Source organism: Thalassophryne amazonica, chromosome 15, assembly GCF_902500255.1.
Source record: "Thalassophryne amazonica chromosome 15, fThaAma1.1, whole genome shotgun sequence".
Taxonomy (NCBI): Eukaryota; Metazoa; Chordata; class Actinopteri; order Batrachoidiformes; family Batrachoididae; genus Thalassophryne; species Thalassophryne amazonica.
The window spans coordinates 62,039,091-62,052,859 of NC_047117.1; the positions used below are offsets into that span (position 1 = coordinate 62,039,091).

Below are 13,769 nucleotides of genomic sequence, written 5' to 3' on the forward strand. Positions count from 1 at the left end.
TTACCGAAAACCAGCTGAATTTATCGAATGGTGTCCACTCAGTTGTGCCTTACAGTTTTGAAAAAAATTTGATCAAACAAAGCAGCAGTCTCTGAGCCATTCCTAAACAATGAAAAAAAAAAAAAAAAAAAAAAAAAAAAAAAAAAAAAAAAAAATCGACAAGAGGGTGGGTGACTCCTCACTCAAAGACTGCCCACAGGCGAATGACGTAACCGACAGGCGTGAAAAAAACTCTCGCATGCCCATGAGGGTTCAAGCATGTCTGATGTAATCACACGTGATTCAAATCCATATGGTTTTTGAAAAAAATAATAAGGTCGGATATTTTTCTAATAGACCTCGTATATGTTTTTTTTTTTCCCCATATCAGACATCTGTTTTTCGTACTGTCAACATCTCGATCTGATATTTTCCCGTACAGACCTCGTGCTCGATTAACAATCCTTTATTATTCATATTACAGGATGTGGAGAAATAAATACTGTTCATGAAGGCAAGTGGATAATTTGACACATTTCAGGGATTCTCCAGTGCTCGAACCTATTTCACCTGTATGGAGTCCAAACTAGCTTTAACACTGGTGCACTTTGACATAAAGATTAAACAACAAACATTTTGCTCATGTCCAAGTGCACATAGAGCTCAATGATGCAACCACTATAAGATGATTTTGAAAGTATGTGTGTGTGTGTGGGGGGGGGGGGGGGGGCAGTGAGTGACCTCCCTTTGGATACACCCCTGGACAAAGTTTTACTGAGTTTGCTCCCTAACAGACATCTTCATAATGTGCTTTTCCTCCCACATGAATAAACACGGGTTTATTTTATGATCAAAAGCTCACTCAGTTTGGGGCCAACACACACACACACACACACACACACACTGGATCCACTGAACCCTAAAGTGATACCAGGAAGCTAAGATCTAAAACAAGAAAGCAGGAGGAAATACAGCTGTGTTTTTCAACTCCAAGAGACACAACAGAGCCTTCTATCAGATCAGATCAGGCTTATCAAAATCCTGTTATGATCTCAGCGGGGAAAAACAAACCGTGACTCAGGCGGCCATGTGTGGAAGCGTGTCGCAGCCTGAAGTCAGGGACAGAAAATACTACTCACGAATAAAGCCAAGAAACGTCAGCCACAAGCTATTAGAAAGTTAAACGCAAACCGCAGTAACTGTGCGCACGAAGGTCTTTATATTCCAGAAAAAACACTGTTACAATGACGCACCACTTTTTTTTAATGACAGATTTTGCTGCTGCACGCATTAACATCTGAGTTATAAACACAGCGGTTATAAAATGCATTAACTTACTCGACACAAATAAAATCACGTTATTTAATAGTTACAGTAACGTACCTGTCGTAAAGTGTCACACGCAGTTCCTTTCGTGCGCTGTACCATTTTTTTTTTTTTTCGGCGGCACAGTGAGTCTGACACACAGCACCGCCCACTGCTGTAACCGACCAATGGCATGACAAGAAAACACATGCTGGCAGCCAATCAGAATGTGCAATCATTTAAATTACTGTCATTATTATATTATTATTATTATTATTATTGAGGACCACAGTTGAAACGAGTGTTTTACATTTTTGTGTGTATGTTATTTATTTATATTTATAAATTTAGATTGAAGGCAACTGGTTTCAACTGCTCTAACGTAAAATGAGCTGTCAAAAGTTTTTTTTCACATTTAAAGAGCTTAAAGTATTTAAAAATAAAAAGCGTCCAAGTGACTCATTTGCTGTGGTGCCAACAGTGTAGTTTAGACGGCAAAAATGAAGATGAGTGGGGGAATGTGTGGCCCACTTCCGCAAGTAATACCAAGTGGAAACCTGAGACCATGTGAAATGAGGCCTATGGGGAAGTGTAGTTCCTTGACTGGCCACCTGAGGCTGGCTCCAGAACAGAGCACTTTCCCATAGGACTCCATGCTAAAATGTCCACATTTAGAGCAGAAATACACATTTACAGGCTGGTACAAAAAAAACTGTTTTGTTCTCCATAGATAGTTTCCTCCTACATGACAACTGTACGGGGAGTGAGTGTTTTTTAGAACTTCTTAGTTTAAGACATTTTAAACAATAGCGTTCTATAAATCTGGGGGCTTGGCCACTTTGAGTGGCAACGACTGATGCCTGTGACTGTCTGCTCAATGCAGCTAGTAGTGGAGACTGTGTCATTTTGGAGCATTTTATTCCAAACACCTAGAATAATACGGCTTGCTGTGCAATAAAATGTCCTAGCAGATCATCTAAGATGATCTGCACTCTTGCACTTGCACTCTTCTGTGTGCAACAGAGACAAATTCTCATCAGATTTAATATTGTATGCTAATGGTGTTGGCGCTTTTACCAGTTGTCAGTACCTTCACCTGTTCGGTCCACTTAATGCACTGAGAAATGTTGTTGTTGTCCATTCAGCTGCTCCCGTCTTGTTCGGGTTCACCACAGTGGATACAGCGAGATCCGCATTGGCATTTGGCACAAGTTTTACGCCGGATGCCCTTCCTAATGCAACTCCGGTGTAACCTGGAGAAACACACACAGCCGCTGGTGTTCCAAAGAGGTCTCCCATCCAAGTACTAACCAGATCCTGCACTGCTTAGCTTCTGAGATCTGACAGGATCAGGCTGACACAGAGCAGATTGGCTGTGCACTTAATGCACTGAGAAATAATACTGAGAAAATACGCTGCTCATAACTTTTAAATGTCCACAACAAAGTAAACTATCAGGAGAACCATCATGCAGTCCCGAAAAATATGATTTAATAAACACCCAAACCCAGGTTAAAGGACATGTTGCATGTTTTTTAATGTCCCAGATAGCAAGACAACATAAAAGTTCTCATGACTGGAAGTTAGAGGAGGGCGGATCGATCCTAATATTGATAATATTAGATATCAGATTCATCAAAGTCTGCTCTCTGTAAGAGCAGCGCTGCACTGTGTCACACAACACGGAGCAGTGCACCCTTGTATTGTGGTTTGTCAGCCCTCTACCTCAGGAGATTTTGTTTTAAGTTGTGTTGAGTGATATCTTTTTAAACAAAAATGTTGATTGTGATAAAGTATTTTATTGTCACGTACAATGTTTGGCGAAATTCTATCCTAGGTCTATTGGATCCTTTGGATCTATGAAGCTTAAATATGAAAACGTATCGGTATTGATACTGGCGATACTGGGTCTGTATTTACTTGGTATCGGATCAATACCAAAATTCCTGGTATCACACACCTCTACTGTAAGTCTCTCTCCGCACAGTGCTAATAATTAGTGAGCACTGATGTATTTTATTCCTCTCTCTCTGAGCGTTAGCAGGTGTATTTCCGGAAACGTCCTCACTCGGCAATTCTCTGCAATTCACATTTTAGAATGAGCAGAAACATCCCAATGACTGACAGACAGAGGGAAATGAACCTGCTCCTTCCGTAAACAAAGTTTCTGAGCTTTCGTTTGAAAGTGATGGCCCAGATTCACAGAGGATTTACAGACAGGAAATGACACACTTCACCCCAAAACTCTTAACTTTTTCAGAATGTCGGATTTTGGAACCTAAAGTGTGGTGATGCACTGTTTGTATGGATGCTGGTTTACTGAAGCTGTGTGCATGGACGTGGGGACATCTCCATGACGCTGTTTTTAACAGACTGCTTGACACGGAGAAGGATTTGTTACACTGGAAAAAGTCAGAATACATTATTTCCAGGAGTTAATGGACTTTACGTGCCACAATCATGTGAGAACTAAAGGCGGAGCAGCAGCCGATGATCACACACGCACATGTGCTAGGGGGTTTGATCGTGTGGAGTTTATATTTGGAAATAAATCTACCTCGGTGCGTCTGGCATGTTCAGGATTTTCCCCCTTTCATCACTGCGTTGCTGTGCACAATGCGGCACCGCCGCGACGCGCGAAGCCTCCGCTCCTCTTTCCATGACAAAAACTCCTGTAACAGTGGAATGTGCCGTTCATTTCCAAACTGGATGCTGTGTTTTATCCGGGACGTCGTCTGACTAGCACAGGAATTGTGAAAAGATGTGGACATTAGCACTTTTCCGGCACATTGAGACAGACGTGCGGAGGAATTCCGCGCGTCGCGGCGGTGCCACATGGTGCAAAGCAACGCAGTGATGAAGCCTCACGGGACATGTTCTGGCATGTCCAGGCACATCCACAATTTCTCGGATAATCACTCGATGGAAAAACCACGACAGCTGTCTGAACACCATCTCAAAGGCGTCCTGTGAGACCAAAACGGAGGTGTTCCTTTGTCTCGCTCCATCAGCAAATCGGTCGTGATGCGCGAAGCCTCCGCTCGGCTTTCCATGACAAAATCTCTTGTTAAAAGTGAAATCTGCCGGAAAATGGCTGATGTCCAGCTCTTGTGATAACCAGAGAAAGTGCACACGACGGTCTCGGATCCACAGAGCCATCCGTTTAGAAATGATCCGGTGGTTTGTGGCTCTTGATGGTGGCAAGGAGCGTGGCGCGCCAAGCGTCCTTAAAGCTGTCTTTAAAGCTGTAGTAACACTCATTCTCTGTAAAGCCCGTAAAATCTTCACCAAAAGCCAGATAAATTTTTCTAATGGTTTCCAGCTGCCAGTGTCTAACATTTTCTGAAAAAATTCTGATGGAAAAAAAGCCCAAATCATTCCGCCATTTCCTGACAATGAAAATCCGCCGAGGGGGTGGACCACTCCTCACTCAAAGCCTGCTCACAGGCGAATGACGCAACCGACAGGCGTGGAAAAACTCACGCATGTGCACGAGGGTTCAAGCTTGTCTGACGCAATCACACGTGATTCAAATCCATATGGTTTTTGAAAAAAATAATGTCGGATACTTTTCTAATAGACCTCATACATCTACATACCTTTGCACAGCCCCTTTCCACTATATTTATATGACAGTGAACAGTTTTGCTTATTTGCTTAATGTCTACTTGACTCCTTTATTTCTTACATAAATATTTTTTCCTTTTCTTTTTATTGTTGATTATGCAACTATTACTTCTTACAGAAGTATTTTTTTTTTCCCTTTTTATTGTTGATTCTGCACTAAAGACACCAGATAAAATTCCTTGTGAGAACTTACTTGGCAATACAGTCAATTCTGATTCTGATGAAATATACAAAATGGGAATGGAAATTGCAATTAAAGAGTGGATAGGATATGTGGATTGAGATGATTCTAAAATTTCTCAGCTGCACTGCAAAGTAGTGAAGGGAATCTCAAATCACAGTGCAGGGTTGTATGTACTTGTTTCACTCCGGGTCGCCAGAGCAGACCCGAGGTGGATCTGCATGTTGATTTGGCACAGATTTTACAGCGGATGGTCTTTCTGATGCAACTTCACATTACATAGAGAATGGGCAGCGGTGGCCTTGAACCAGGAACCTTCCACACTGCAAACAAGTGCATTTAACTGCTTGGCCACCACACCAATCATAACCATAATTCTAAATGTAATCAATTTAATTTATTAAATTAAATTAATTAAATTAAATAATATATTTTATTTGTATAGCAGTTTCAAACCATACATAAAAGATTATTCACAATATCAAATGGAATAAGAACAATAAGACACCAAAATATTAAATACAGTAATTAATAAAAATGATACACATAAAACCAAAATTAAAACATTAAGATACAATAAATGACTAAGTCTGATCTTTAAAACCTCAATATTTGTAATATACAGTAATAAATAAGTTAAATGTATGACCACTTTTCACCTTTTATAAATAATTTCATTGAGGTAAAAATTATAATTTATTTTGGGTGGTCTCCTGTGATTTATTTAAAAAAAATTATGATTACCAAGTTTTACTGATAATCATGATACTGTATTATTTTACACTTATATTGGCTTCTATTAAAATTTGAAAATGACATTTGGAGTTTAGTTTGATGATTATTTTTAATTAAAAATATCATTTCATTCTGGATATTAATGTCATTTATATTTTTGATTTTCTGTTGAACCACTGATGATGATGAAAATAATAGAATTTTAGGCTTCATGTAGGGATGATGTAACATATATATAATTAGTATGCGCATAAATATTACTGCATAAAGGTAAATCTGAACATTAAACAGTCACCAGCAGTAGAAACATATTTTAATTTATATTAAAGTGTGATATTTTTACATCATATCCAGTGAATAGAAGACACATAAACTTGTTAAAATTACACTACAAATTTAAATTCATCTGAGAAAAATTATTGGGGAAATAATAGTGCCAGATGTTTTCTGATCAATGTACGTTTTTCCATTTTCATTTTATGAAATGCATAAGTGTTCCAATGACATCAATTGCTAAACAGTGCAGCGACCAGTATGTAAAAAAAAATGTCAAAATGCCATAGGTTTGCGCAAATGCAAAGTGCAAAAAAAAAAAAAACAACAAAAAAAAAAAACAACTGAAAAGAGATGATTCTGGATATATTTTAGCACCATAGTAACAAATGAATATTGTTTGTTGAAAAACAATGTTTCACAAATTTGTGTAAAGACAAAATCTGATCGATGCACAAGCTACATGATCATTACCCAGTGACAAATAGGTGCTACCATTTCCAGTCCCACCAATTTCTAAGACCCAACTAGAAAATGGGCTCTTTCAGTTATCAGTTGGTATTTGTGCAAGCAGAAATCTTGCACCATCTCAGAGATCACTTTACACCCTGTTATCCCACAAATGCTAAAAAAAAAAGGTTTTTTAAAATGTTTTTGTTCTCAGTAGAATTCCATAACTGCTGCAATATTTTTTCAACCAGTAAACCTGCAGAAAAAGCTAAAATTCCCAATTCAGGTCAGATGGTGTTACAGCAAATCAGCAAAAGACAAATGGAAAGAGACCCTGAATGTCACACTTTGAATTCAAGTTAAAAGAAGGACTTCATAAAATCCGTCATAATATACATATACAAAAATGATGGTGTGACATTCAACTCTGTATCTTATAAACAAATATTTACATGCTGCATAAATCTATAGTGCCAGTATTCTAACAAAGTCCAATACCTAACAGAACCTTTGATTCCAGTACAGTGGACAGACGTCCTTTTAGGTCAAGTTCTTAGTCATTTAAATGCTCCAAAATCAGTGGTTTTAGTCATTTTCCTCTCACCATGGGAACAAGATTAAAAAAAAGGTGTTCCACCAGTTTGGGTCAAATCGTAAAGATTCACCAGCAAGCAAAGAGGAAGTGCAACTCCATGAATTATTCTGATTTCAAAATAAATGTCAAACGCTTGTTTTAGAGACAAGTGGATGAAGATTAGAACTTTGCTGGTCCTTTTGAGTGCGTTATTACTGAAAACAATCCAGTTAGCATGATTTCCCATGTGAAACACTCCTTTACATTAGTGGCAACCAACATAAGAAGAACTTATATTGCACCATCAAGACATCAGAGGAAACAACACAAAAAATGTGTCCATTTTTGCTCTGCTGAAACACTATATTTTTCAAATAAGTGCACTGTCCTTCAAGTCCACCGGGATGGTCGATCAGGCTTCTCATGGAAGAGCTCCACTGAAAGTGACAATGGGCAGGCAGAGGAGGGAGCAGAAGGTCGGGTGTAGAGGCTGAATTTGGGCAGACATCTGGGATTTTCTGAGCTGCCAGTCAGTGGAGTTATCAGGTTTATAGCAGACCGATATCTCACACCTAAATGAGGCAGAGCAACATGCATGGATTAGTTGCACAGCAACAGGCCGGAGGGTACTGCTTTTTAATTGTGTTTGGCCCCCGAGATAACTAATGTTGGGAATACATGAAGAAATTTGAAAGGTATACTCAGCGAGCATAACATCTGCACTTTACATGTTTGACTGGACTCATGGAAATTAATTCAAAATCAAAGGTGGTTATTAGCATGACTGCTTGAGTACAGTTGTTGCCAAAGCAATGACAAAAGTAAAAAAAAAAAATGAATGAATGAATGCATAAATAAAACCAAGGCCAGTAAAAGAAGAATACAATAAAACACAGCAATGTGAGTGTGTTGATGTGAATACAGAAATGTGTTGAGAGTAGTAATTGCAACAGTAGTACTAATTTGTTGTGGTCGGCAATATCTCCAAAACTTGGGATAGGTGTTATGGAATTTAAGGGCGAAAGACTGTCTTAAGTGATCATATTTTGCACAGTATAGAAGAAAGTGCTCCTCTGTGTCCACCCTCCTCTGCCCTGACAGTGTTCAATATAGTATTCTGTGTTCCCATGGCAGCTAGGTTTTTTTTTGTGCCGACCTGTTTCCCCTGCCAGGTTGTGGTCACCGGGCCTGTACTTGGTCAGGATTTGCCTCTGCATGAGATACTCTCTGCTAGTTCGTATCCTTTTTTTAGGATCAGATACATATTCCTTCTGCTTTCGGTGGTAGTTTGGTTTGTCCAGTGTTCCAAATAGTGTTCTTTTGCTTGACTGATGATTTCATTGACTCTGTTGTTTGGGAAACATTGTTGGACTGAGCTTGGTATTGAAGAGGTTGTGGAATTGTGTTAGTGACCTTCAGCACCAACTGGCCCAGGTTCACCTCCTGGGTCTTCAGGGCTTTCAAATTAGAGAGTGTTCTGGGACTGTTGTCTACATGCATCTAGAATAGCAATATTCTTTTTTGAAATGGTAAAGCCAGTGGGTAATGACATGATTCTGTCCTACATGCATTACTGGGTGTTTTCCAATGGACTTTCACGATAGATCAGCAGAATTTTGCATGTAGGACTTTAGATGGATGCTTGTCCCACTTCGTGTAGTCCTGCATACTGAGTGGACCCCAGACCTCACTTTCATATAGCGGAATAAGATGGATTACACTACCAAATATTTTGTACCAGACTGACATTGTGATTTTTTTTTTTTTTTTTTTTAATAGGTGCCATAATGACACGTTCATGTGCTATATTCAAGATTTCAACCCCTACACCACTTGGCAAAAGTGTGAACTATCATCCATCATGCCAAATTGAGTCAAATTCTTTTTTAAAGTCTACAACAAACAACTTCATTCCATATTTATTTATTTTTGGTCTTTTAGATGTTCATTGATTAGGGTCTGTAGGGGGTAAATGTGGTCTGTTATGATGATTTTTAAAAAAAAATCTAATGTAACATTTGCTCAGGATATTGCATTCTCGAAGGTGTGAATCTTGCTGCTGCATACCTCTCCCAGATTACTGTTGGACTCAGATACCTCTTTAATTATGAGGATCCAATTTGTCTCACTTTTCTCAATTTGGGTAGTAATCCCTTGAGTCCTGGTATCAGGAAAACAGCCAGAACTAAGAATGACTGAACAGTTTCAATACACCTTTCTCTAATGTGGGGGTGCTGTGTTTCAACATTTCAGCTCTGATGTTTTTGGGACAGCATGCCTTTTTTGGTTTTATAGTGATTTTAACTTTTGTGCCAATTCCTCTGCTGAAATGGGGTAATCAAGAGGGTTTTAGCTATCCTTAATAACTGATTGCAAGTTTTGCCCTTATATTATTCTGCTTTTGGTTTAACTTTATTTCACTGTATAGACTTTTAAAATGTTCAATCCACATTGTTCTAATTCTTTTTGACCAGTGGTACCATAATATGTAGTTTTGTGAGGCCTTTACATTTGAACAATTTGAACAATAGTGACTAACCCACAACCTTCCATCAGAATTCATATTGGTTACCAACTGTTAAGGCAAGTAGGTACCTTTCAAGGTAACCCAAAGGCATACATCCAATCTAAAATAATTCTTTTAACACTCCTCATTTTTAATGCCTTTTAACATCCCCCTTTATAGTGTTTAATAGCACCAGGGGTGTATCTTGAACGGGTCCTTGAAACAGCTTTCTAAAGTAATCTGTCCTTATCAGGTCACCAATCTCAAAAAGTCATACCGCCAAATACACCAACAGATAGGTAATATGCAAACTTTCAGATCACATTTAACAGGAACCATTAAGTGCATCTTCAGCTAATTCCTCAAAATACACATTCTAAATGAGTTTGAGGCTCCAAGGTCCAAAGTTATCTGATAACTAAAACAGTGATATGTCACTTCATATTCATTATTAACAGCAACCATAGATGTAATTCAGTCCTCACAATACTCATTCTGAATGAATTTGAGTTTTCAAGATCATACGACCAGCAGAGGTGTGATATAAGAACTCATCTTAGTCTTTCGGGCCGTGCGGTGACTCAGTGGTTAGCATCATCGCCTCACAGCGAGAAGGTCCCAAATCCGTTTGACTTGGTCCTTTCCGTGTGGACTTTGCATGTTCCCCACATGCTTGCAGCTTCCTCTCACTTTCAAAGACACGCAGGTTAAGTGAACTGGTGAAATTGCACGTAGGAATGACTAGGAATGTGAAGACACGTGCCAGCCCTGGGACAGACTGGCGGCTTGCTCAAGGTGCACACTGTCTCTCCCTCAATGACCGCTAAGATAGGCCCTGCCTCCCCTGTGACCCTTAACTTGAATAAGCAGCTTTATAAAATGGATGGATGGAGGATGTATATCAGAATTTCATAAAAACAAGTGTAGCTTTTACCAGTTCTACAAAACAGCCATTCTAAATATCCCTGATATATAATAAATGGGTCAAAGACTTGATCCCGGCCTCTGACCTTACCAGTGAACTTTTTATTTTATTTTTTCAAAATCAAATCACTTTGGTCTTTGGCTGACATTCAATCATTCCACCAAGTTTGGCCCAAACAGGTTTATGCACTGACAAAGGCATGTCTGTGGGTCTGGAGTTGAGTTCCTCTAGTTGTAGAAACATTTGAGCTGCCAAATGTCCAATTATTTTTGAAACAAAAAAATTGAGGTCAACATATTCAAATATGGTAATTTCCATGTTTTGTCCATTCAGTCCAGCTTTAGCAGGAACTCTCTGCTTCCATGAGGAGTTCATTGTTTTTTGTCAAACAGCTCTTCACATTCTTTTGTCCTCACCTGGTGACACTCTGCAGGATCTTCTTCTCATCCTGGTCGAGACACACAGCAAACGTTGTGTTCCCGGCACCGCTGACCTGCACCTTGTCCACTTTCACTTCTGTTAGACTCAGCTGCTGCACATGAGTTGAACACAACAAAAATAAAGTGTAATTCATGAAAACTGTGTGAATAAAAGACAAACTTGGCAGAATAGCAGAAGGCCTGTGCAAAACTAACAAAGCTTATCACAATAAGAACTGTTAAATCTGATTTGATTTGGGCTGAGATGTTTTTAATGTTTATGTCTTTGCGGTCTACAGTGAGCACTGTGTTTTCTGCGATGTGTGTTGACAAACCAAACCCCCAAATCTAAAGTGCTGAGCAAATGTGAAACTGGTGCGAGTCTGTCCTTTCTTGTGGCTTTTTGTTCCATCAAGCGCTCACTTTCGAGATGCTCTCATATATTCAGATCTGCATCTTCATTTATAAACTGTGAAAGCATACATGCACATCTGCTGAAGACGTTTTTTTTTTTTCCCAAGCCTAAAAAAAACCACTGAGACACACTGATGTCGTATGCGGCTCACCTGATTGTAGCCCTTCTTGCTTTTACAGTTTTGTCTCTTCAGGACCTCAGTCATCGCGAGCTGCAGGTACTCCATTTTTGAGTCTAAGGGAAATTTATTTGAATTAAACACCATCTGCACATGCCTGTCTCAAAAAGAAAATGTTGAGGAACATCCAGAGTAAACAACGCTTAGTGAATAATTTCAAACTGCAACAACATTAACCGTTTCATTTAAATAAGTGTAAAATCAGAAATGCAAATATGCCTGTTGTGTATAATTATTACAGTGACGTCGAATCTCCAAGGGCCTGCTTCACTAACGTCCCAGATAACAAGTGCTAAAGTGCACAGACAATCCAAACTTTTGCATCTTGGGCTGAAGGCAATTTTGCAGGTGCTTTATGGAGCGTAAACACGCAGCTGATAGCGGGTGGTAATGTGACACAGACAGCAGTACGTGAATGCCGATTTTGCAACTGTTAATGGCCACGAGCACAAAATGAATGTGGCTTTATCACTCACAAACTCTGCCACGTCACTGAGCCTGTTCAAGTGCTGGCAATTAAAAAAAAAAAATTCTACTTCAGACATTTAATTCTTGTTCTATCTGTGGCATTTTAGCAAACTGGTGAATAATTACACTGCGTTCTGCCGGTGCGCACAGCTGTCTGTGTCCATTCCACGGGCAGGACACGGCGTAATTATTCAGCAGTTTACTAAAATGCCATGGAATGAAACAAGAATTAATTGTCTGAAGTAGGAAAGTGTTTGTTCTTGTTTCTTTTGTTGTTGTTGTCGTCGTCGTAATAGCCAGCACATGAGCATGTTCCAGTGCTTTGTGTCCTGTGCACAGAGCCATGATGTCCCACACAGACTGATATGGGCATCTGATTTGGTGTACCTGTTCCACATGGAGACATTTACCCTTAAAGAAATAAACATGAAATAAAGTATATGACCAACATTCGCAATGGATTTTTTTTTAATGCTGTGTGGGCTCTATGCTGGTACAGTATTCTGAAACATCAGTCTTTTAAGAGCAATACGTTAACACCAAGAATTCAAAATACAGATGCTGTCAGCACCTGCGACATTTTCTTCTGTCCTTGATAAATCCTGTTGTGTGTGCAAACATCACATATTTGCATGTTCCCTCCCAGAATGTTGTGCTCTCGGGTGGACAAACCCCAAATTGCATTAAGGCAAACACACTAAATGGACAATACATGCAATTGTGTGCATTTGACAAAATTATTCTTATTGTATATTCTGAGCAAGTCAGCATGCAGTTGTATTTACAACTGCAATGGTGTTTGCACACATTTTTACATACACAAACCTTTAGTAAATCAGGCCCTACAGGAAGTGTCTAATATGTTTCTCCAGTGGGAACTAAACAAATTTGAATATTTTTTAATTTGCATACCCAGTTCCTCAGGATTCTTGCATGCTTTGGTTAAATTTATTGAAGTGCAGACTTTCGTTTCTCTCTTCCATTGGCTTCTCCCGCTAATCACCACCTGATTGAGACAAGAATAGTGAAGTGGTTATTTTCATTGCATAAGCACAATCATAAAAAAAATAAGAAAATACATTACTGGTCCCAATATTTAACCAGAAGGCACTCAGAGAGTGCACACCTCTTCTGGATCTGCAATACAAAGTACAACCCCTGGCAAAAATTATGGAATCACCGGCCTCGCAGGATGTTCATTCAGTTGTTTAATTTTGTAGAAAAAAAGCAGATCACAGACATGACATAAAACTAAAGTCATTTCAAATGGCAACTTTCTGGCTTTAAGAAACATTATAAGAAATCAGGAAAAAAAATTGTGGCAGTCAATAACGGTTACTTTTTTTAGACCAAGCAGAGGGAAAAAATATGGAATCACTCAATTCTGAGGAAAAAAATTATGGAATCATGAAAAATAAAAGAACGCTCCAACACATCACTAGTATTTTGTTGCACCACCTCTGGCTTTTATAACAGCTTGCAGTCTCTGAGGCATGGACTTAATGAGTGACAAACAGTACTCTTCATCAATCTGGCTCCAACTTTCTCTGATTGCCGTTGCCAGATCAGCTTTGCAGGTTGGAGCCTTGTCATGGACCATTTTCTTCAACTTCCACCAAAGATTTTAAGTTGAATTAAGATCCGGACTATTTGCAGGCCATGACATTGACCCTATGTGTCTTTTTGCAAGGAATGTTTTCACAGTTTTTGCTCTATGGCAAGATGCATTATCAT

General features: G+C 39.1%; 1 protein-coding gene across 3 annotated transcripts in view; it reads right to left on the bottom strand.

Moving 5' to 3' along the window:
* Positions 1-7,285: 7,285 nt before the first annotated feature.
* The window catches only part of pik3r5 (phosphoinositide-3-kinase, regulatory subunit 5), a 103,618-nt gene continuing 97,134 nt past the window's right edge, over positions 7,286-13,769 (bottom strand). For 2 of the 3 annotated variants that reach the window (XM_034188480.1, XM_034188481.1), the window contains 4 exons: positions 12,948-13,041; positions 11,541-11,623; positions 10,972-11,087; positions 7,286-7,696 (listed from right to left, as the gene is read on the bottom strand). In XM_034188480.1, the coding sequence (XP_034044371.1) occupies positions 7,546-7,696; positions 10,972-11,087; positions 11,541-11,623; positions 12,948-13,041 (444 nt within the window). In that variant the 3' untranslated portion in view covers positions 7,286-7,545. The remainder of the gene's footprint in view (positions 7,697-10,971; positions 11,088-11,540; positions 11,624-12,947; positions 13,042-13,769) is intronic. The other variant, XM_034188482.1, reaches the window with a different exon arrangement.